Here is a 22,231-nt window from a genome sequence, read left to right on the forward strand (position 1 = left end):
ACTGGTTGAACGGACAGATACTCTTCAACGGAATCTACGATTTGTCTAAAGCATATGGGAATATAATGAAGCGAATTTACCCTGAGAAACAAATATACACCATGTTGTTGTAGCTCGTGTTCATAAATGATATCTCAGTTCAGAGACTAGGTATGATTTTCGACCCGATGCTTTGAATTTTGTAGCCGGAGCAATATTTAAACAGGTGTATATTCAGTTAATGCTCCAACGCGGCGTAATAGAGGAAGTCACCGCGGGAACATTAATAAACGAAAGGTGCACCACGAATGTGATAAAACATTCCATACTACCTCGAGAAGATTAGCATAGAAACAATATTCTCATCTCTCAAGAAAATCTGAAATTTCACCAAACGTATAGCACCTTAAACCTTGGCTTATCAAAAACACTTTCCCCACACATTTCAAAAATATTTTGAGACGTCACTCTAGCCAGTTTATGCTAGTCGTTTATAGATCACTGTCATGTGACTACCAGTACCTGCGCTGGGACATGCGATGGTGCTACGATCATGCTAATGAATTAATAACAATACACACAACCTGATGTTGAGATGCATTCCTCTAATATGGGAACATTACTCCCTTAAAACAACTACCACCACTGTCACCAACATTTAATATGAGAAGTTTTACCCTTAATACCCCTGTTACAGGCTGGATATCCCTGCAGGCCACAAGCAATGAACTTCATCAACACACCATCATTTTTCGAAACGCTGCTTTCTCTGATGCGATCTCTTCTGAAGGAGAAGTTAAAGGCAAGGGTAAGTAACACATAAGAAAAGAGGAAGTTAGACAACTATAAAGCTCGAACAATCTGTTTTCTATTGCTTCATTTAAGGCAGCAAGGAAGTTTTCATCGTATTACCCAAATCAAAGGTTCGTTGTCGACTCCGAGCACACCTGGTAACAGTCACCAGGCCAACAATGAATGTTAGGGAGACAGTTATACTGTTTGATTTTTCATCGTATGCAAGAATTAAGCCGTCAGTGCTTGAAAATGAGTACGGCAGACTTTTCTGTAGTAATAATAATACTGATTATAAGCAGGGACACGGTCAGCACCAGAAAATTCCTGTAAAATATGTACTTCTTCAGTCATCAGCTGCATATTGGAAATACACACCTCCATCCCTTCTCTAAACTCTTTTAATATTTAGACTAGAGGACACTTGCTGCTCCGAGGCATTCCTTATAAATAGGTCAGATAACTCTGATCCCTTCATACAAGCTTTTATAGGACCGAAATATCGTAATCGACGTCACTCTCAGCAACAATAAGCCAGATATTATTCTAATCGGTAAATCAAAAAGATGTGCATCCCCTAAAGGAAATGCTTCTCCAAATACCTCCAGTCTGCAAACAACAATAGCCACGTAAATATTAAAACACACAACACTGGCAATAGAATTACAATGCCTGTGGAAAATAGAATCAGCCATCACAGTTCCAATAGTGATGTAATGGTGTTATTCCGGAAAGCTTGCACGGCTGTCTGGCCGAATTAAACCTGCATCACCACACTGCAGAAAGCCACCCTCCTGAACACCTGCCACACTGTGAGAAAGTGTCTAGGAACGACTTTTCCTCTCGGTTACACTAAACAGCATGCAGATCCAGGCATCACTTCTGGTGATACTGAAGGACAGATTCCCAAAAAGGGTAGATAGAAAGGTGTTTAGGGATATCATTTGTGCACATTTCTTGTGTATATTTGTGTTGTAATTATATCGGTTGCATAAAATCTATTCATATATTCGCGTTTTTAATTCCTGCAATTCTTGATGCATCGTAGAAGGCAGTTCTATGTAGAACGGTTGTCTTGTGAGCTCGAAGTAGCGTCTTTGCCAGTGTAGCTAGGTTATCCTGCGATAAGTGTTCACAGATAATGTCTAACGCACATGTCTGTTTGTACGTAGACCTTTTTCTCTTAGCAGAATGCAAGTTATTAGGAGCGCTCTTGCCATCTCTTGTGTATATTCATAAGCTCGGGAAGGTCAGAGAACCAAAGATTATCTAGCAGAGAATAGTATCCTTCCGTGATCAGAGAAAATGTGTACTGTCTGGTTTGAGAGGTAGTAATCAAACATGGCTACATGCAATAACATTACTAACGATGAAAATCATCCCTTCAGAATATAAATGAAAGTGTTGGTCGCTTAGCAACCTGCTAAGTACAGAATGTAATGCGCGTTATGGTAAGCCTTCGCCTGCATTTAATGGAGTAATGATTTAATGATTTAATTTTATGATTACTCAAAGTTGGCTGAACTTAGAGACCTAACAATATCTCGTGATTCATCGGGAGGAATTTCTGGACAGAATAAAACAGAAATGAAGCAAATCGGTCCAGTAGAACGGCAGATGGTTTTGCCAAAGCTGTTTTTAGTAAACTCTTCCAATATATCGATTACAAAGTAGCACTAGGATTTGCATCGGCCTTGATGGACAGATTGTCACTAGGCGACAACGACTACTCTGCATCATGATAGTCAAGTAACAAACGCTGTAAGTAGGAGGTTCGAGTACCTTCCTTGCTAGGAGGTGCATGACCGTGGCTGTATTAAAGGAGGATGGAACACGCCGCCATGTTTTATGACGTACCTCTCTTGCTAGGAGGTGCACGGCCGAGGCTGTACTAAAGAAGGATGGAATACGCCGCCATGTTTTATGACGTACCTCTCTTGCTAGGAGGTGCATGGCCGAGGCTGTACTAAAGAAGGATGGAATACGCCGCCATGTTTTATGACGTACCTCTATTGCTAAGAGGTGCATGGCCGTGGCTGTAGTAAAGGAGGATGGAATACGCCGCCATGTTTTATGACGTACCTCTCTTGCTAGGAGGTGCATGGCCGAGGCTGTACTAAAGAAGGATGGAATACGCCGCCATGTTTTATGACGTACCTCTATTGCTAAGAGGTGCATGGCCGTGGCTGTAGTAAAGGAGGATGGAATACGCCGCCATGTTTTATGACGTACCTCTCTTGCTAAGAGGTGCATGGCCGTGGCTGTACTAAAGGAGGATGGAATACGCCGCCATGTTTTATGACGTACCACTATTGCTAAGAGGTGCATGGTCGTGGCTGTAGTAAAGGAGGATGGAATACGCCGCCATGTTTTATGACGTACCTCTCTTGCTAAGAGGTGCATGACCGTGGCTGTAGTAAAGGAGGATGGAATACGCCGCCATGTTTTATGACGTACCTCTCTTGCTAAGAGGTGCATGGCCGTGGCTGTAATAAAAGAGGGTGGAATACGCCGCCATGTTTTATGACGTACATCTCTTGCTAAGAGGTGCATGGCCGTGGCTTTATTAAAGCAGGATGGAATACGCCGCCATGTTTTATGACGTACATCTCTTGCTAAGAGGTGCATGGCCGTGGCTTTATTAAAGCAGGATGGAATACGCCGCCATGTTTTATGACGTACCTCTCTTGCTAGGAGGTGCATGGCCGAGGCTGTATTAAAGCAGGATGGAATACGCCGCTATGTTTTATCAAGTACCTTTCATGCTAGGAGGTTCATGTCCGTGGCTGTTTATAGGAGAATGGAACATACCGCCATGTTTTATGAAATACATTTCCGTCGAATTCATAATTTTCGGGGTCGCTAAGATGAAATGTGACACTCTGGATGCCATGTAAGTCAATGTTCAACCCCTTAGTCGGAATGGGGATTAGAAGGGGTGAAAAAGTGGATGTCCAAAGTGACAGAAATTACGGATGAATATGTGTATATTCCAGCACAGCGCTCAGCCAGACTTGGAACGCACATGACTTACTATCTGAAGAAAATACTGTGAGGGTAAGACACCACTAACACTCCTAGGGAATGGGTTGATATTGCAAGTTGTAAAATGTATATTGTGGTCCGTATTGAACTACGTATAAGCTTATGAAAGAATTGTCTCATAGAAATCCACCTTTCCGAATCGAAGTTACATGTCAAATGGGGACATATTTCGCCTTTAATACAGGCGTCTTCAGCCGTATTGTCCTTAACATTAAAATGAATATTAAATTGTCAGACTAGACTTAAGGCTAAACATAAACTGCTACATAAAGTGGCTTATAGCATTAAAAGAACTATTACAAGAACATTCTTGTTTAGATAAAATAAGCACTTGAGTGAGAATAACATTTTTGTTGTGTCATTAAAATTTAAAATTAATATTTGCAAGTACACAGGTTCAATCGTGTTTATGTTCCTCAAGCTTGTATCTTCCTACGATAAAAGTTCTACTGCTGTTTGAGACCGTGACTGTGGCAATTTAAAACCATGATCTTATGAGTCGTGGTAGCAGGGCTTGATTTGTGTGCGTCTCGAAGAGAGAGTAGCCCTATATGGCTGCAGTAGAAGAGGGGACTTCCGGAGAAAGTTCTTCCTGTGGTTGGATATTCTGTTTTAGTACATAAGAAATTTAGGTTATTCTGGGAGAATAGTTCGAAACGAAAAAAAGAAGGGGAAATTCCTTAGTTATAAGCTCTAGGCGAATATATGTTGGGGGGAATATGGTGGAGGACTGATATTTAGCGTAAGACTTACCCACTTGCTGTCCAAACTTTGCTGCTGACAGCCTAGTGCTGCAGTGTGTTGATCAGGCCGTAGCCAACGGGTAGTAAGGGGAGGAGGCCTGTTGGTAGGCGACGTTGATGTCAGAGAGGGTTTATCTGTGATTTGACAAAAAATCTCTCTTAAGTTTTTATTTATTAATAAAATATGGAAACAGTCCGCAGAGGGAACTACGTAACTCAGTGTCATCGTTCAAGTTGCGGCCTCGGCTGTTAAGGCACTCGTTCATTAACCTACCCTTATTTAATCTCTTTAAAATAGTTAAACCCTTCTCTATGTTAGTATAAGTATGATCTGTTTCACTCATGTGGATACTCATTGCCGAAAAACTTTGGTACTTGTTAGAGTTAAAGTGCTCTATCAATCAGTCACTACTGATCTGCATTTAGGGCAGTCGCCCAGGTGGCAGATTCCCTATCTGTTATTTCCTAGCCTTTTCTTAAACAATTGCAAAACAATTGGAAATTTATTGAACATCTCCCTTGGTGAGTTATTCCAGTCCCTAACTCCCCTTCCTACAAACGAATATTTGCCCCTAATTATCTGGTGGAAAATCTTCTCCCAATCTGCCCAACATATGAAACTCGGCACTGACAACAAGTAAGCTTATAAATCCCTGATTCAGAAAACCGGTCTTTCGCGGAATTAACGGGGTTGTGATTTAAAAATCGATTCTGGATTGTGTTGTTAGTGGCAAACGAAGCAATAGAATCATATTTTTTAAATGCATTGGAAATGTGATGTATGCTAGGGCTATTGTAAGTGAAGGTGGCATACTTCGTCTTTTTTGGTTCGTCAGTGATCATCATGGAAATTTGTTTTGTTCTACTTTAATAACAATTTTGTTGACCATGTTTGCTTTATTGCCATTAAACTTAGATATATTTCGTAAGAATTGTAACTATTTATTACGGTCCTTGCGTAAAAGGGTGAGTATGAAGCCTTGGTAAACTAGGCTGTAATATGACGCTCTTTCTTGGGCGTCCGGGTGAAGAAATTCTTTTTTTATAGTAACCGGTGAAAACGCGGGCTTTCTAAAAATTTGGTAACTAAAGCTGTCTTCTTTTCGTGTTATGGTAACATCTAGGACATTTATGAAGCCACCAACTTCATCCTCTAGAGTAAATTTCATTTTTGATCAAAAGAATTAAGGAATTGTAACATATTGCTACTACTATTGTGACTTTGTCTATGATCGCAAACGTGACATCAACATAACGGATCCAGAGCTCTAAACCTTGTATTTTGATAATAATTTTAGTATGTTCTAGATGGTCTAGGTAAATATTTTTTGGTTAAACGTAAAGTCGTTGTTATTAATAATGAAACTTAGGATTCCTAAGAATTCATCTATTTGTAGCTTACTGAGATGACTTTGTCTCCGTAAGTTGTCTTGGATTATTTTAATGGTTTCTTCTGTTTGAACGTTAGAATACTTGTTAGAAATCCAGGATTCACTATATTGTCCCTCTTTACGTTTTGTTTTGACTACATTATTAAATTCAGTTTACCTTTAGTTTTATTTTTTTACTTTTTTATTTGTCAAATATTAATTCAAATGAACTGACATTGTTGGGTGATCTTCTCCCCCAATTCAATTGTCCTGGGTAAAATAATATTTATGTTTTATTTCACCCTTTTATGCAATTGTAAAGTAGTATTTTAAGAAATTAAAATTATCAAACCTTTATTTCATTTGAACTATGCAAATTATTTCATACTGTACCTCTATTATATTTGTGGGATTTTACGAAAATTGTCCTATTATTAAAGTGCGACCCGCGATCAAGCCTAAGGTTTCCAATGTGGCCCTCGAGCCTTTACTAATTGGAAACCCCTGTCATAGCACCCAAAAGTAACATTATTTTCTTATATTGCTGACATTCTAGGCTCTCATGAAGTAGGGTGTTGTTGGCATATATTTCTTTTTGATACATTATACCCAAGTGAGGAGCGCGGGTGAACTTAATTACCACAACGTTTCTTCTTGTCTTCCCAAAATTTCTTTATCCTTTCACTGTGCTTCTTTTTGCGTTCTGTAGCTGTAGCTGTCTTTCAGATTAATCAGCCAATTTATGTTTATTTATGAGATTTCTGATTTTTTCCATCCTGCAAGATTTCTTCAATTATACCATTTCCTGAAGATCTTTGTTTATTTCTGTAAGTCAGTTGTTGTGATTTTTTGGAGACATTGCGAGATTTAGTATTTTCCTTGTTAGCCTATTGTTATCCATCTTGATCAGGTGACCATAGAATTTTAATATTCTTTCTATAATAGTGTCTGTGATTTTTCTGTTACTTTGTAGTTTTCCTGTGATTACCGTTTCATCTAAATATCATTTTCGCATTTAGGTCCTAGAATTTTCCTCTCTTGTTTTTCGATCTTTTATATTTGTGATCTGTCACCAGTTACCAGAGTTTCTCATGCATAAAGGGCTTCTGGTTTGACAACTGTGTTGTAATGTCGTAATTTTGCGTTTTGGGATATATTTTTTGTTGTATCTGCTCCAGACAATTGTGTATGATTTTTGTAATTTTGTAATTCTTTCTTTCTTTCTTTCTTTGCATGCTGATTTATCCCGTTTGGTTGTATAATTTCGCCTAAGTATTTGAATTTATCTACTTGGGATATTTCCCATATCTAGTGATTAGAGGAGGGTTGTTAAATTCTGATTTTGTACCTTCGACATACTTTGTCTTTTCATATGAAATTTGGAGACCTGTTCTTGCCGCTATTTCATGAAGTTCTTCTACGGACTGCAATGCTTCTTGTTTGTTGTTGGAGAGGATTGAGAAGTCTACCAATATTGATCCCTTTAGTGTCATTTTTCCATTCTCGAACCACTTTTTCCAAAACTGGATTGAATAGTAGTGGTGATAATCCATCGCTTTGTCTGACCCCTGTTGTAATTTCGAATGGCTTTGAAATTCCTCCAAAAAATTTAACTTTCGCTGTTGTGCCTGTTAGAGTTTGCTTGATTAATTCCCTTGTTTTTCTGCTGACTTGAAATTCCTCAAGCATGCTGAACAGAGTCTGTCGGTCTATTGAATCATAAGCTTTTTCGAAGTCAACAAAGATAAGTATTGTTTGTTTTGTTCCACGAATTGGTAGAATAGTTTTTAGTTTTAAGATTTGTTCTGGGCATGATCGTTCCTTTCGAAACCCTGCCGGATATTCTCCAATAAGGTGGTCGGTTTGTTTTTCTAATCTATTCAGCAGGGTTTTAGAGAAAATTTTGTAGACGACTGATAGTAAAGATATCTCTCTGTAATTGTTTATTTCTGATTTATCCCTTTTCTTGTGGAGTGGGTGAATTAGTGCACATTTCCAGTTTTCTGGAATGTTCCCAGTATTCCAAATGTTCTGTATGATTTCTTGAATTGCGTAAGCCATTTTCTCACCACCTGTTTTCAATATTTCAGCAATAATCCCATCTTCTCCTGGTGCTGTATTATCTTTAAATTCTTGAATTATTTGCTTAACTTCTTCTAGAGTGGGAGAGATTCTGAGTCTGGATTTGGTGTAGATTTCTCAAAGGTTAATCGGTTTTGTGAACTTTCGCAATTTAACATTGTAAAGTAGTCTGCAAGAAGTTTGCATTTTTCTTTCTCATTTATTTCTAATGATCCGTCTGATGTTTGAAGCAAAGACTGGGCGCTTGGTAATTTTGGAGTTCTTCTTAAAAATATTGTAGTATTTTCTGGAGTTGCTTTTCTGGAAGTCTTGACCTATTCTCTTCAGACGGCTTTGGTCTTGTTTCCGTTTTCCTGCTCTAATTATTTTGGACGTTTCCTTCTGTACTTTAAGGAATTCTTGCTATTTCATTTCAGATTTATGAGAGTTCAATATTTGCCATGTTCTTATTCTTATTTATATTGCTTTGTCGCATATGTTGTTCCACCGTCTGTGTTTACGTTTTCTAGACGGTGTGCCAATTTTCTGGGATGCTTTAGACACTATATTTTTTTGAAATTATTCCAGTCTGAGGGGACATTTGATGGTAAATTTTCAAGGAAACTATCGGAATTTATTTGAAAAATTCTGGGTCAATTTTTGGCGTTTTAATGTTCTCATTTTGGATCTGTTAGGCTGAAACTTCCCTTTTACAACGGACAAGTAATGATCTTAATCTATAGTTCCTTTTCTTGACTTTAACATTCATGCCTTCTTTTTCGTTTTGCCTGGTGATGGCTACAAGATCAAGTTGAAATTCCCCTAGATATTGATTGGGGGACCTCCAGGTAATTTTCCTTCTGTACAGAGCCAAGAAGTGTGTTGAGATTCGTTTTAGCTTGAAGATTTTTGCAGAAGTCTATTAATCTTTCTCCATTTCTGTTTGTTCTGTTATGTGCTGGATATAATCTTACTATGCTCCTTTTCTTTACCAATTTGTGCGTTGAAGTCTCCTAACAGTATTTTGACATGGTGCTTTGGTATCTTATTTAAAACTTCCTCCAGCAGTTCCCAGAATTCATCTACTTTACGTGGATCTTTCCAATTGTGATTATTTTGGGAGCATGGGCATTTGATTAGTGTGTACACTTTTCCCCCCGATTTGATCGAAAGGAGTGAGATTATTTCAGAAGGAGACGTGAAATCGAATACGCAAGTGGTAAGGCTTTTCTTGACTGCAAAGGCTGTGTCAAACTGCATTGGAGTTTTGGGGAAGGATATTGCTGGCTTCCCTTTATAAATTCTGCAGTTCCCCGATTCCATGTGATTTTCGTCTGCATATCGAGTTTCTTGTATTGCAAGAATTTGAATGTCAAATTTGTCCAATATGTCTGTTAGTTGTTTTAATTTGCCGGTTTTCAACAATGTTTTGATGTTTAAAGTAGTTATGACCGGGCGATTTGGTCGTGCGGTTAGGCGCGCGTGGCTGTGTGTTTGCATCCGGGAGATAGTGGGTTTGAATCCCACTGTCGGCGGCCCTGAGGATGGCTTTCCATGGTTTCCCATTTACAAACAAAGCAAAGCCTGTACCCGAATTAAGGCCACGGCCGCTTCCTTCCAACTCCTAGGTCTTTGCTATTCCATCGTCGCCATAAGGCCTATCTGTGTCGGTGCGACGTAAAGCAACTAGCAAAAAATATAGCTATGAAGTGTTTTCGCTTCGGTGGAAGAGATTTGGGAAGCTCCGATTCATTCTCGTATGACGTTCTCGGTACCCCAGAATTCGAGATAAACTAGTACTTGTACTAGGGCCTGGTGCAACTATTTTGTCAATTGACATTTCCATCATACTAACAAGTTGAAGATAGTGGGAAGATCGATCGAAGTCGGTCTCAGGGATACAACTAAGGTATTGTTGAGCCTTAGAGGTTGGCTCAAGATGCTTCCTGGCTGTTATTTTACGGGTTTAAGCCAACCCTCTTCCTTTATCCGGGCTTGGGACCAGCAACAGCAACCATTGAGCTACTTAATCCTCTAGGTGGCAACTGCAGGCGGAAATTATTATTATTATTATTATTATTATTATTATTATTATTATTATTATTATTATTATTATTATTATTATTATTATTATTATTATATAAGCAGAATACTTGACACAGTTCTGCGTAATATTTTGAAGTTTTGTGGTTTAATTCGGAGGCGGTTATCAGAGGGGTATTTTCTCCAAACTCGACGAGATCTTAAATAAAAACTGATTATTCTGTTACAGTTCTTCCTGCACCCCAACATCGAAGCTCTACAAACTGATAAACTGAGGAGTATACTTCCCACCGAGTATGGAGGAGATGCTGGCTCAATGAAGTCTCTCGGAGGTACGATCATTTCTTCTTCTTGTTGTTCATTATCGCCTTTGCCCAATTAATTGTGGTAGGTTCAACATAAAGATAAGGCTCAGATTTACGGCGGTATTCCCTTTCAGGAGCAAACCACATGTAAAAGACGTATAATACTTTGTATACTTATATGTTTTCTCTACATTTATCACATCGGATTTACATAAATAGCTCTTGTTAAGATAACGAGACATCGAAACCGACTTACGTTCGGGTTCGGGTTCGGATCCCACTGGTGTCTGGTTGGCCATTTTTGTTCTGTACTTAACATCTCTTCATCACGTACTAAATGTACGTAACACGACCTAATAGGTTGAGAGTCGGTTTCGATTACAATGCGGTCGTGAAATTTCAATATTCATAACGAGACATCATCGTTTAGGATAGGTATGTTACTTCCATGTGGTGAGCAATGAAACTTCAAGGGAGATAATGTCTCGCGTGGAAACTATAGTAGTTACGATAGGTTCGGCAATGAAAACGGCGACAAAAACATCATTCATTCAGAATAAGAATTGAAAATTGACATCCTGGCTAACTATGATGATGTGAATGAACACTACGCTAACATAAAAATAGTTCAAACAAACTATACAAGTGACTGCACACCATTATTCTCATTTACTTCGATTGAGGCCAGGAGATATCTCATTAAATACTCTGATACCCACTGTAGATGGGGTACGCAGATTTATTTATTTATTTATTTATTTATTTATTTATTTATTTATTTATTTATTTATTTATTTATTTATTTATTTATTTATTTATTCTTTCTTTCTTCGTTATGCCCATTCATAGAGCGCGTTTGAACTTGTTAGTTGGTTTGATGGTTTGTGCCTTCTTATCTTGCGTTCTGTCGACAACTTCCTACCAGTTGTCTTTTTGGGTTTCTCCCTAAATTTATGATTGGCTACTTTTGTTCTAAAAGCTCCACGATTTTCCATGATGTGGTCTGTGATTTTTATTTCTTGGAGGTCCGCTGTTCTCCTCTTAATTCGCATTCCATTTTCTCTCGTCGACCCATACATTTTCCTGAGAATTTTCCGCTCCTGCTTTTCAATTTCTGTAATTTTAGAGTGACCACCTAAGCATATGGTTTCTGAGGCATATAAAGCTTCAGGCAAAACAACTGTCTTGTAGTGTCGTAATTTTGCATTACGCGATATGACTCTTTTGTTGTAGTAATTCCACGTCAGTCTGTATGCCTTATGTAGTTTGGTGTTTCTTTCTACATTGGCACCACTGTCTAATCCTGATGGTAGTATAATTTCTCCAAGGTATTTGAAGGAGGGCACCTGTGAAATTGTGCCGTTTTCCATCTCTATTTATTTATTTATTTATTTATTTTATTGCACACTAAAGGATTTAGTGTCCCAATTACAGTGGCAACTACGTCAGATAAGCTACAGTTAACATGGAGATACTTATATCTAAACTATATTCTACAATTTTATCTAATCTCCTATAATATTAATATAAAATATCAAAAGCTAAAGCTAAAAGCTAAAGAACCTTATGTTAATATGGTGGAACAACACACGACAAAGTAAAATTAAAAAATAAATGAAGCAATACACGTACAAGCATTATATCATAGAACTTCACCTTACAATTTCCACTACTTTTAGGACTTTATACAATTGCGCGATGAGGTTCAGTTACAAACTCACGCAATGGCAGACTGAAGTCAAGGCCATTATATTTATGGAAGACGAAAATCCTAACCGAAAATATAACTATTACGAAATATACAGGAGTATGTTTCACTCATCTTCCCGAATTGATGGTGAGTCCTGTTTTTGACTTTCTTCTTCTGTTATAGATAGAGCCCGGTTTTTTATGCATTAATAGATTAGAATGCAAACTTACTGAAGAGAGTAGCAAGTATAGTCTGCATTCACAACGATTATGCTATGAGGTTTGCATAAACATTAGGGGTACGGCCCATCAGAACGCCTATAATTTATGTTACTCTTGCTACATTATGGAAGAACGTGTGTGGCCGACACTTCCTACCAACCAAATCAGTTTGCAATCTAACCTGTTACTGCATACAAATCCGGGCTTTAGTTATGGATTAATAGCAGTGCGTTTCATTATTGATAAAGTACAATCCTAAAAGTAACATAGATGATCAGTAACCAAGTGAGCCTACATTTATGATATATCTTGGATTAGGTAATCCTGAGAATGTACAATAAAATCAGATTCCAGTCCAAAATGTAGAACTAAGTGCAGTTTATAAAACCCAACATTCTACCAGTTGTATGCATGTATTTTCCCATTTCACTAAGAGATGGCGCCAGCAAGCAGCACGCAGCGTATGAATTTGGCATATACGTAAGTTTGTTCGTCTGATATTAAACTACCAACAAACACAAGTTGAGTCCGCCAAACACTGCGTTGTATTGTTCAGTGATCTCGTTGACGTTCGTGCCTGAAAAAAAAAAGAACATTTGCGGGACGATATGCTTTTCTTATACAATCAAAAGAAAAAAGCCGTGGAAAGTCATCATTTTCTGGTAGAAACATAAATGGTGAATACGCTCCATCGATTAGAGCATGGGAAACATAATTTTGACAATTTAAACGCTGTGGTTTCAATGTGAAAGACTGGATGACGACCCAACTCAAACCCAACAGCAATTGGCACAAGCATTAAATTTGAAACAATCAGCAGACGTTTACGAGCAATGGGAAAGATCAGTAAACTCGGTAACTGAGTCCCACACTATTTGAATGAACGGCAAATCGAAAATCACAAAATCACTTGTGAAATGCTGCGTCAACGCCACGAAAGAAATTCATTTCTGTAGCGAACTGTGACGGGTGACGAAAAATGGATTCATTTCCAAAACCCGAAGCGGAGAAAATTGTGGCTGTCACCTGGCGAAGCCGGTCCTTCAACACCAAGTCCAAATCGCTTCGGCAAGAAGACTATGCTATGTTCTGGTGGGAACAGAGCGGTATTGTGTATTATGAACTCTTGAATCCCGGCTAAACCCGTGAATGCACAACGCTATCGCTAACAAATGGTTAATTTAAATCACGAATTGATCGAATGACGATCGGAAGAGGCCAGAAGACATGGAAAAGTGATTTTGTTACACGACATTCCACCATCTCACACAGCAAAACCAGTGAAATACGCGTTGAAATCCCTTGGATGGGACATCCTTCCGCATCCGCCGTACTGCCCTGACCTGGCGCCATCTGACTGTTATCTCTTCGCATCAATGGGGCACTCGCTTGTAGATCAGCATTTCAGCAATTTAGAAGAAGTTAGAAAATGGCTCGACGAATGGTTTGCTGCAAAAACAATCAGTTTTTCTGGCATAGTATTCATGACTTACCTGAAAGGTAGGCGAAGTATTTAGAAACCGAAGGCGAATATTTTGAATAAACTAAACATTAATTTCCCTTGAAAATTACGTGTTTTGTTTACCACAAAAGCCGGCAAAAACTTATGCATACACCTAGTATTAAATAATTTTGGCAGTGTTATACATACACCTGGAATAATTTGGATTAAACTACTGGTAGTAAACAATGTTTAGGTGTAACAAGCAATACAACTTAATTCCTCGAAGGATAGCGGCAGAAGTTCCAAGAAAAGAAGCCAACGGAAGCTACACTGTACTTACGGTCACCTAGGACAGAGGTGCTTACGCTGGGCATTTTGTGCAGCGGGTGCCCAGCACCGTAAGCGGGCGGGCAGGCAGGCGATGAGCGTATGCCACGTTGTGGCTACGTCACAGGCCATAAAGGTTGGGTGCAGATCTCTGAGGCACTATTGGTCAATGCGGCGATACTCGAGTTAGAAACGGAGTCAGAAAGCAATGAAAAAAAGAGGGCAGAAGTCCACGTCATTCTCATGTTACGCTGTAAGAAATAAGTTACCGTATTTACGCGAATAATCCCCGCATAGTTCTTATTAAATTTAAGCCTTCCTGAAGTTAGGGTGCGAGGATTATTCGGTGGCGGGAATTATTCGCGTAAATACGGTATTTGTGTTCTTTGTAGTTTATGTATTTTGACCGAATACAATAAAGAGTTAGGCCTACAACCTCAAATATCTTTAAAATAAACGTAATGAATTACAATTTTCACTATTGCACTTTAAGAGTTGGTTTAGAAATATTTCTAATATAATACGGAGTTAAGGTGGATGAGCTGTGACTCATAAACTCACCAATAATCGAATCATGCTTACCGGTAATAAAATCAGTTATGTTATTTGTTTGAAGGCATACTGTGTAGCCTATCTGTTTGGTAGATGCATTTAAATGGTTGTGCTTTAAACTTGGATAGTAAATATCTACTGTATGTCCTCACTCATTATGACACTCCCTCGCCATTTAGAGGCTAGCTATTATCATCGGATATCTGATGAGTAGGGTTCGGATGTTTAAAACCTAAGAATAGCCCAAATAAGCAAGCAAATATGACGTCAAAAGTGGCGAAAAATGACATAAAAATTACAAAATATGACTCAAAAATGATTAATATAAATATGGGCATTTTAAAATAAGTCATAAGTCGAAACGGCAATTCCTTTGTTACATATTTGTTAACTTAATTCCTTATTCATATTATCATATTAATTTTCTGAATATACATGTTTATCAGTTATTCACAGTCTGCTGTCCTTGATTCACTTATCAAACATTTGTGAATATGTACCTATAAAGCAATAAGTTCGCTAAGATTATGAGATCACACAACATTTTAAAAGTCAAAACATATTTGCTCCCTGAATTGGTGGTTTAAAATACAAGAAAACTAGAAACCAATATAATTTTAAAAATATTTTGGAACGTTTAAGCCCAGATTTCATTGATATTACCGTAATTCGTTAAAGTTTAAATTGAGCACCACGAAACAAATTAAGTAGATGTCTTTCAATACGTTATGGTAGGGCGTCATGGCCTATAGTGCAAACTCACGTGCCTTTTGCATTCTTCTCGGCGGGTGGAATTGAAGTGTATGACAAGATTCATCTTCAAAGTATCGGGCGGGAAAGACCTCAGGTTATCACTTGACACATTCTTGTAAGAAGAGAAACTCCTATCTACGTCACAAGGCGCTATTGATGCATATATAAACAGCGCTAAATCACCGCTGTCGGATATGCATTCATCTCGAAATGTACTGGTACCTACTCCTCTGAGAACATCATTTAGGGCCTTCCCTGCACACACAACGAAAACAGTGATTTCGATTAAGGACGTTTCAAAGTATCCGTTTTACACTGTCGCTAAATATTCCATGTGATTCTTACACTTAAAGTTCAGCATTTCTCACAATGTCAATACTTGCGTGAATTTCTAAGCTAGGAGCTTCTAAACGAGTATTTGCACTCGATATGATTCCAAAGTTGGACTTAATATATGCCAGACTTTCTGGCAAACTCTTGGAAAACAATTTATGCGCAATCTTCATAAAAGAGGCAGAGTATTTCACTTGTATGAACTGCAGATGTGATACCAAGAAGCAGTTTTATGAATACTAGTTCATATTAGGTAAGTTGAAAATGACTTTGCACACCTACAGCTGTCATCAAACCGCCGAAATATCACGTTTCTACGAAAATAGCACAAAATATGACCTTATGACAAAAATAGCCAAAATATGCATTTACGTGACAAATAAAAATCGCTTAATTGCGACGATAATCACTTGATTTGCACCAAAATCTAATCAGGCAAGAAGAAAAAGGACAAAGAAGAAATATGACTTTTCCTGAACATCCGAGTTCTAATGATGAGTTTTAAGAACTATTTGCAGAAATTCAGCGAACAGACAGTCACACAACACTACAATACCATGCAAAATCAAGCAGTAAACTTGTTCAATTATGTAAATATATTAGTTTCTGCTGAATGAATAACACGAACGTTACTTTTTAAGAAATGGGAAATACTGTCATTCCCATCCAAGTAATTGTGAATCGTAGCTTGTACACTTAAACCCCGTACCTTTATAAATTGTAACCCAAAAATCATAATGTGTTATTTTTTTCGAATCTATAAGTGTGAGAAAATAAGGCTACATCGCGGGCAGTATACATCAAACCGGAATATCTTGTAAAGGTCGGTTTTCATGTGATTATAGTGGGTTTTAAAAATATTCTACCCCATTCAGCATTTCGCTGGGTAGTGAAGGAGAGCTTTGTATTGGCAGTCGAACGTCACTGTTCCCTTCCCTAAAAAGTGCACTCGCGCTCTCGCTTCACTGTGACGTATGCTTGCTACGTAAGCTGCCCGCATTTACGTCACGCCAGCCCGGTCGCACTAAGCTAGCCTCAACGGTAGCCCACCTGAGTACCCCTGATCTAGGAGTATGGTAGCAAAGCCTTATTATCATATTTTTATTTTTGTACGTTCTTTGTCTCCTTATTTTCATTTATTATTATTATTATTATTATTATTATTATTATTATTATTATTATTATTGTACTTTTGCGGCCGCATTGGACCACTGTAGTCAACTTCTGTCCGGTCTTCTATGATGTTTTATGTTTATTTATTTTCTGTTCTTCCAGTATTTCTTCAATCTATCTGATTTTCTTCTGAAAATACCCTTTTTTGTTCTTTTTCTATTATCACATTTTGTTAGGGGTCTAATTTTACTATTCTTAAATTTATTTACTTTGTTTGATTTATTACTTAAATCCTCCAGTGTTATGTCTAATTATTTCATATCTTCTTTTATTTCTTTTATCGAGAGAGGTTCTTGTTTTTGTTTTCAAAGCTTTTCCAAAATTCTGCGTATTAACCTGTCTTGATGTGTTCTCAACAGATGACCAAAGAATAATATTCTCTTCTTTCATATGAAATCTGTTATAGGTTCTATTTCCATTCCATTTCCAATATTCCATTCTCCTTCTTTTTTGGTACTTCATATTAATTTTTAATCAATTTTTAAAATTTTCTCTATGTTATTCTTTTGCGTTAGTTTAAATAATGTTTCTCTTCCATAGGATATTTCAGGTTGGACTACAGTGTTATAATGTTTCAATTTTGTATTTATTGACAAACATTTCTTCTTGTATGTTTTTCTGGTTAAATTTTGGGCTCAGGGTAACTTATTCGTTCTCTCTGTCCAAGAATGATTTTCATTTAAATTGTATGTTATAGTTTCTCCAAGGTATTTAAATTGTTTATACAATTTATATTTCTTTCCCACATATCAGAACACTGCTTATTAAAAGGGCATGTATTGCCATTATTTTTTTCAAATGAAATTGTTAATCCTTTTTTTCCAGCAATAGTTTAGAGACTTGTGATTTGACTCCGAGCTTCATTAGGGTTATTTTTCATTAATGCACAATAATTTTGATTTGTTGTGAACAAAGATGAGTACATTATTCGTTATGCTTTCTTCATTTTGATCACATTTTAAGCCTACTTCTCCTAAAATTACATAGACGTAACGGTAGAATTCTGGTTACACGTTAAAATAAATTGTAAACAAGTTAATAAAGTCATCATCAGTCGGTTTACTCATTGCTGAGCGTCGTGACTTCATTTCTTCGCTTCGTTAGTAACTGCATCCTTAACGAGATTTTTCCATGATGAGCGGTCTTCAGCTCTTCTTAAGATATTGTGAAGAGGTAGACCGGTGATCTTCTTTGCTTGGTCTAACCATCTACTTGTTGTTCTGCCTCTTGGTCTGGTGCCTTCAACTTTTCCTTGCAGAATGGTCTTTTCTAAATTGTCTCCTGTAATTTAAAATGGTATTTGATACATAAAATGCCGATTGGCGTTGATATACTCGTACAAGAGTACAATGTGCCTCGTGTTGATGCAGGAGATATCGCGTCACATCGCATAGCATGAGCTCCGCATGTGTCCAACCGGAAGAACTAGTCTCATGAAGAAATATGGCGAGCGAAAGCAGCGCCCAGTGCTCCAAGGAGCAACTGTACGAAACGTCAAGTCCAAACACTTACTTAGGAGATATCCAAAGATTACAAGTGTTAATAACCTCACCTGCCATATTAATACAACATTTGAGAATATTTCTTAACCACAAGGCTTGTGCTTGCATTGTGCGTGTCGGACGGAGGAAACAGTACGCCTCCTTGTGCGACGTCATCGAGAGTACAGTAAGGCCTGTACATCAAAAAGGCGGTGACAAAGTCCAGAGGATACCAGCGCATGCGCAGTTGTTTCTATCTCTCTGTAACAACATACGCTCTGTGCATCTTCTGAATCACTATAGAAATGATACATTTAAATACAAATTGGTACTACGTTGTTTTAAGATGTTTTTTCTTGTTCGATCATGTTTATTTTCAAAGTCCATTTGATATCATTTCAGCTGCTTGGAAAGCGAAAATCGAGAGTTACAGGGATTACTTCCTGGAGGACGAGAAATACTGTGTGGACGAATCGAAAAGGCCGGGGAAACCCAAGACGGTGGAGGAAATGTTCGGCGCTGAAGGCTCTTTCAGATCCTTGCAAGTAGACTGAAACTTGTACGATGTAATTCATAACGCATTACGTAATACACGTGTCTTGATTATATTATGAGGTAAATAAACTGAATGTGTAATATGTTCTGATGACACCCGATCTTTGCTTGGCCACCAAGCTTTCCTGACTTGAATCTCTCTGGAATTACACCTTTGGGGGCACGTAAACTCTGCGAAGATGAGCGGAGGCCTTTACGAGGTATATTTGAACATTTCCCTATGTAAGGCAGTTGCAAGCTACGGGTTGGGCTGATTTCTCTATAGTCTATACCATCAGAAGTAGTATAATGGGAGAGTTCGGCCGCCACCGCCACCTCCGGCTCCCAGTGGCCACCTCCACCTCAGCCAGAGGCCTCTTCCAGTACTGCCAACTTAACCTAACTAGCGCGACAGTACTGCCAACTTAACCTAACTAGCGCGAAATTTGAATTTGTAAACAAAGCCACGTGCTTTTTGACAGCTGTCATCGACAACAACGCATCGCTAACCTCAGTACTGCCATCTTGACGGGCCTAAACCTCAGTAGTGCCAACTTAACCTAACTAGCATGAGGTAAACAAAGCCACGTGCTTTTTGACAGCCACGTGCTTTTTGACAGATTTGTAAACAAAGCCACGTGCTTTTTGACAGACAACAACGCATCGCTAACCTCAGTACTGCCATCTTGACGGGCCTAAACCTCAGTAGTGCCAACTTAAACTAACTAGCATGAGGTAAACAAAGCCACGTGTTTTTTGACAGCCACGTGCTTTTTGACAGATTTGTAAACAAAGCCACGTGCTTTTTGACAGACAACAACGCATCGCTAACCTCAGTACTGCCATCTTGACGGACCTAAACCTTAGTGATACCAACTTAACCTAACTAGCGCGAGGTAAACAAAGCCACGTGCTTTTTGACAGCCACGTGCTTTTTTGACAGCTGTCATCCGCCATCTTTAAACCACAAAGCACTGTGCTGCCCTCTATATCGCAGTAGCTGCAAAATTCGTCACCTGTCATCGGCAGTGCTGCCATCTTGACGGGTCTAAACCTTAGTGCTACCAACTTAACCTCACTAGCGTGAGATAAACAAAGCCACGTGCAGCTGTCATCCACCATCTTTGAGCATCGTGCTGCCCTCTTTAGCTACTTACCTTTGAAATGTGGTACGTTATCCGCCATCTTGCATCCGAAACCTCAGTGCTGCGCTCTATGTAGTGGCGGCAAATTCCATGTGCTCTTGTTTGGAAACAAAGCCACGTGCAGCTGTCATCCACCATCTTTGAGCATCGTGCTGCCCTCTTTAGCTACTTACCTTTGAAATTTGGTACGTTATCCGCCATCTTGCATCCGAAACCTCAGTGCTGCGCTCTACGTAGTGGCGGCAAATTCCATGTGCTCTTGTTTGGAAACAAAGCCACGTGCAGCTGTCATCCACCATCTTTAATCACCGTGCTGCCCTCTTTAGCTACTTACCTTTGACAGTTGTCATCCGCCATCTTGCATCGCCAACCTCAGTGCCGCACTCTATGTAGTGGCGGCAAATTCCACGTGCTCTTGTTTGGAAACAAATTCACGTGCTTTTTTGACAGCTGTCATCCGCCATCTTTGAGCACCGTGCTGCTATCATGCGGGCAATTTCGTTAGCTGTCATCCGCCATCTTTAATCCAGAGAGAACAGTGCTGCACTCTATGTGGTGGCGGTAAATTCCATGTGCTTTACAAACCTATGTGCTTTTCTGACAGCTGTCATCCGCCATCTTTAATCACCGTGCTGCCATCTATGTGGTGGCGGTAAATTCCACATGCTTTACAAACCTATATGCTTTTCTGACAGCTGTCATCCGCCATCTTTAATCCAGAGAGAACAGTGCTGCCCTCTATGTGGTGGCGGCAAATTCCACGTGCTCTTGTTTGGAAACAAAGCCATGTGCAGCTGTCATCCGCCATCTTTGAGCACCGTGCTGCGAGCAATTTCGTCAGTTGTCATCCGCCATCTTTAATCTACAGAACACCGTGCTGCCCTCTTTATGGCTACTACCTTAAGCACGTAGTAGCGGGCAATTTGAAAAGTTCTGTTAGCTATCATCCGCCATCTTTAATCACCGTGCTGCCATCTTTAGCTAGATACCTTTGAAATGTGGCGGCGGATAATTTGAAAAATGCTTTTTGACAGCAGCTATCTTTGAGCACCGTGCTACCCTCTATGTGGTGGCGGCAAATTCTACATGCTTTACAAACCCACGCGCTTTTTTTTTTGACAGCCATCTTTAAGCAACAGAGTACAGTGCTGCCCTCTTTGTTGTGGCGGCAAATTCCACGTGCTCTTGTTTGGAAACAAAGCCACATGCTCTTTTTGACGGCTGTCACCCGCCATCTTTAACCAACAGAGCACTATGCTGCGGGCAATTTCGTTAGCTGTCATCCGACATCTTTAATCAACAGAGCACCGTGCTGCCCTCATGCGGGGTAATTTCGTTAGCTGCCATCCGCCATCTTTAAACACCGTGCTGCCCTCTTTATGACTACTACCTTAAGCACGTAGTAGCGGGCAATTTCGTTAGCTGTCATCCGCTATCTTTGAGCACCGTGCTGCTCTCTGTAGTAGCGGGTAATTTGAAAAGTTCTGTTAGCTGTCATCCGCCATCTTTGAGCACCGTGCTGCCATCTATGTGGTGGCGGCAAATTCCACATGCTTTACAAACTCACGCGCAGCTGTCATCCACCATCTTACATCGCAAACCTCAGTGCTACACTCTATGTGGTAGCGGATAATTTTAAAAAGAAAAATTCTACAGCAGCCATCTCTCGACGCTAATTGCACAAGATGGTAGCTATACATGACTCCTTAAAGGTGCTCATGCAAGATGATCGCTATACATAGACGCCCTTGGGATGCTTGCGCAAGATGGCGGTTATACAAGGCTCCTTATGAGGGATGCTTGCGCGAGATGGTGGTTGCTCTTATGAGGCGGCTCAAGGATCCATGGCTAGAGACGCCCTAAGGATGCTTGCGCAAGATGGCGGATGCAAGATGGCGGCTATACATAGCTCCTTATGAGACAGCCAGTACAACATGTGATCAGAACATTGATTGATGTGTTCAGAACACAAAATAAGTAGAATCGAACACTGTACTCGATACAACATGTGATTAAAACATTGTGTGGTGTGTTCAGAACACTAATCGAACGCTGTATTAGGGGATACCTTTGTTTAGATTGAAACATAACAAGACTAGAATTGAACACTGCACATTGATTGATGTGTTCAGAACACAAAATAAGTAGAATCGAACACTGTACTCGATGTCGTTAACTTCAACATGTGATTAAAACATTGGCTGGTGTGTTCAGAACACTACATAAGTAGAATCGAACGC

The 22,231-nt window shown here is 39.2% G+C and overlaps 1 protein-coding gene across 1 annotated transcript in view; it reads left to right on the forward strand.

The window, feature by feature from the left end:
* Nucleotides 1-19,040, forward strand: part of LOC136886087 (retinol-binding protein pinta) — a 38,734-nt gene extending 19,694 nt beyond the window's left edge. Inside the window, exons 4-6 of the mRNA XM_068230500.1 lie at nt 677-787; nt 10,263-10,365; nt 18,715-19,040. Of these exons, the coding sequence (XP_068086601.1) occupies nt 677-787; nt 10,263-10,365; nt 18,715-18,866 (366 nt within the window). The 3' untranslated portion in view covers nt 18,867-19,040. The remainder of the gene's footprint in view (nt 1-676; nt 788-10,262; nt 10,366-18,714) is intronic.
* Nucleotides 19,041-22,231: the final 3,191 nt, after the last annotated feature.

The sequence above is a fragment of the Anabrus simplex genome, chromosome X (genome assembly GCF_040414725.1).
Source record: "Anabrus simplex isolate iqAnaSimp1 chromosome X, ASM4041472v1, whole genome shotgun sequence".
Classification (NCBI taxonomy): domain Eukaryota; kingdom Metazoa; phylum Arthropoda; class Insecta; order Orthoptera; family Tettigoniidae; genus Anabrus; species Anabrus simplex.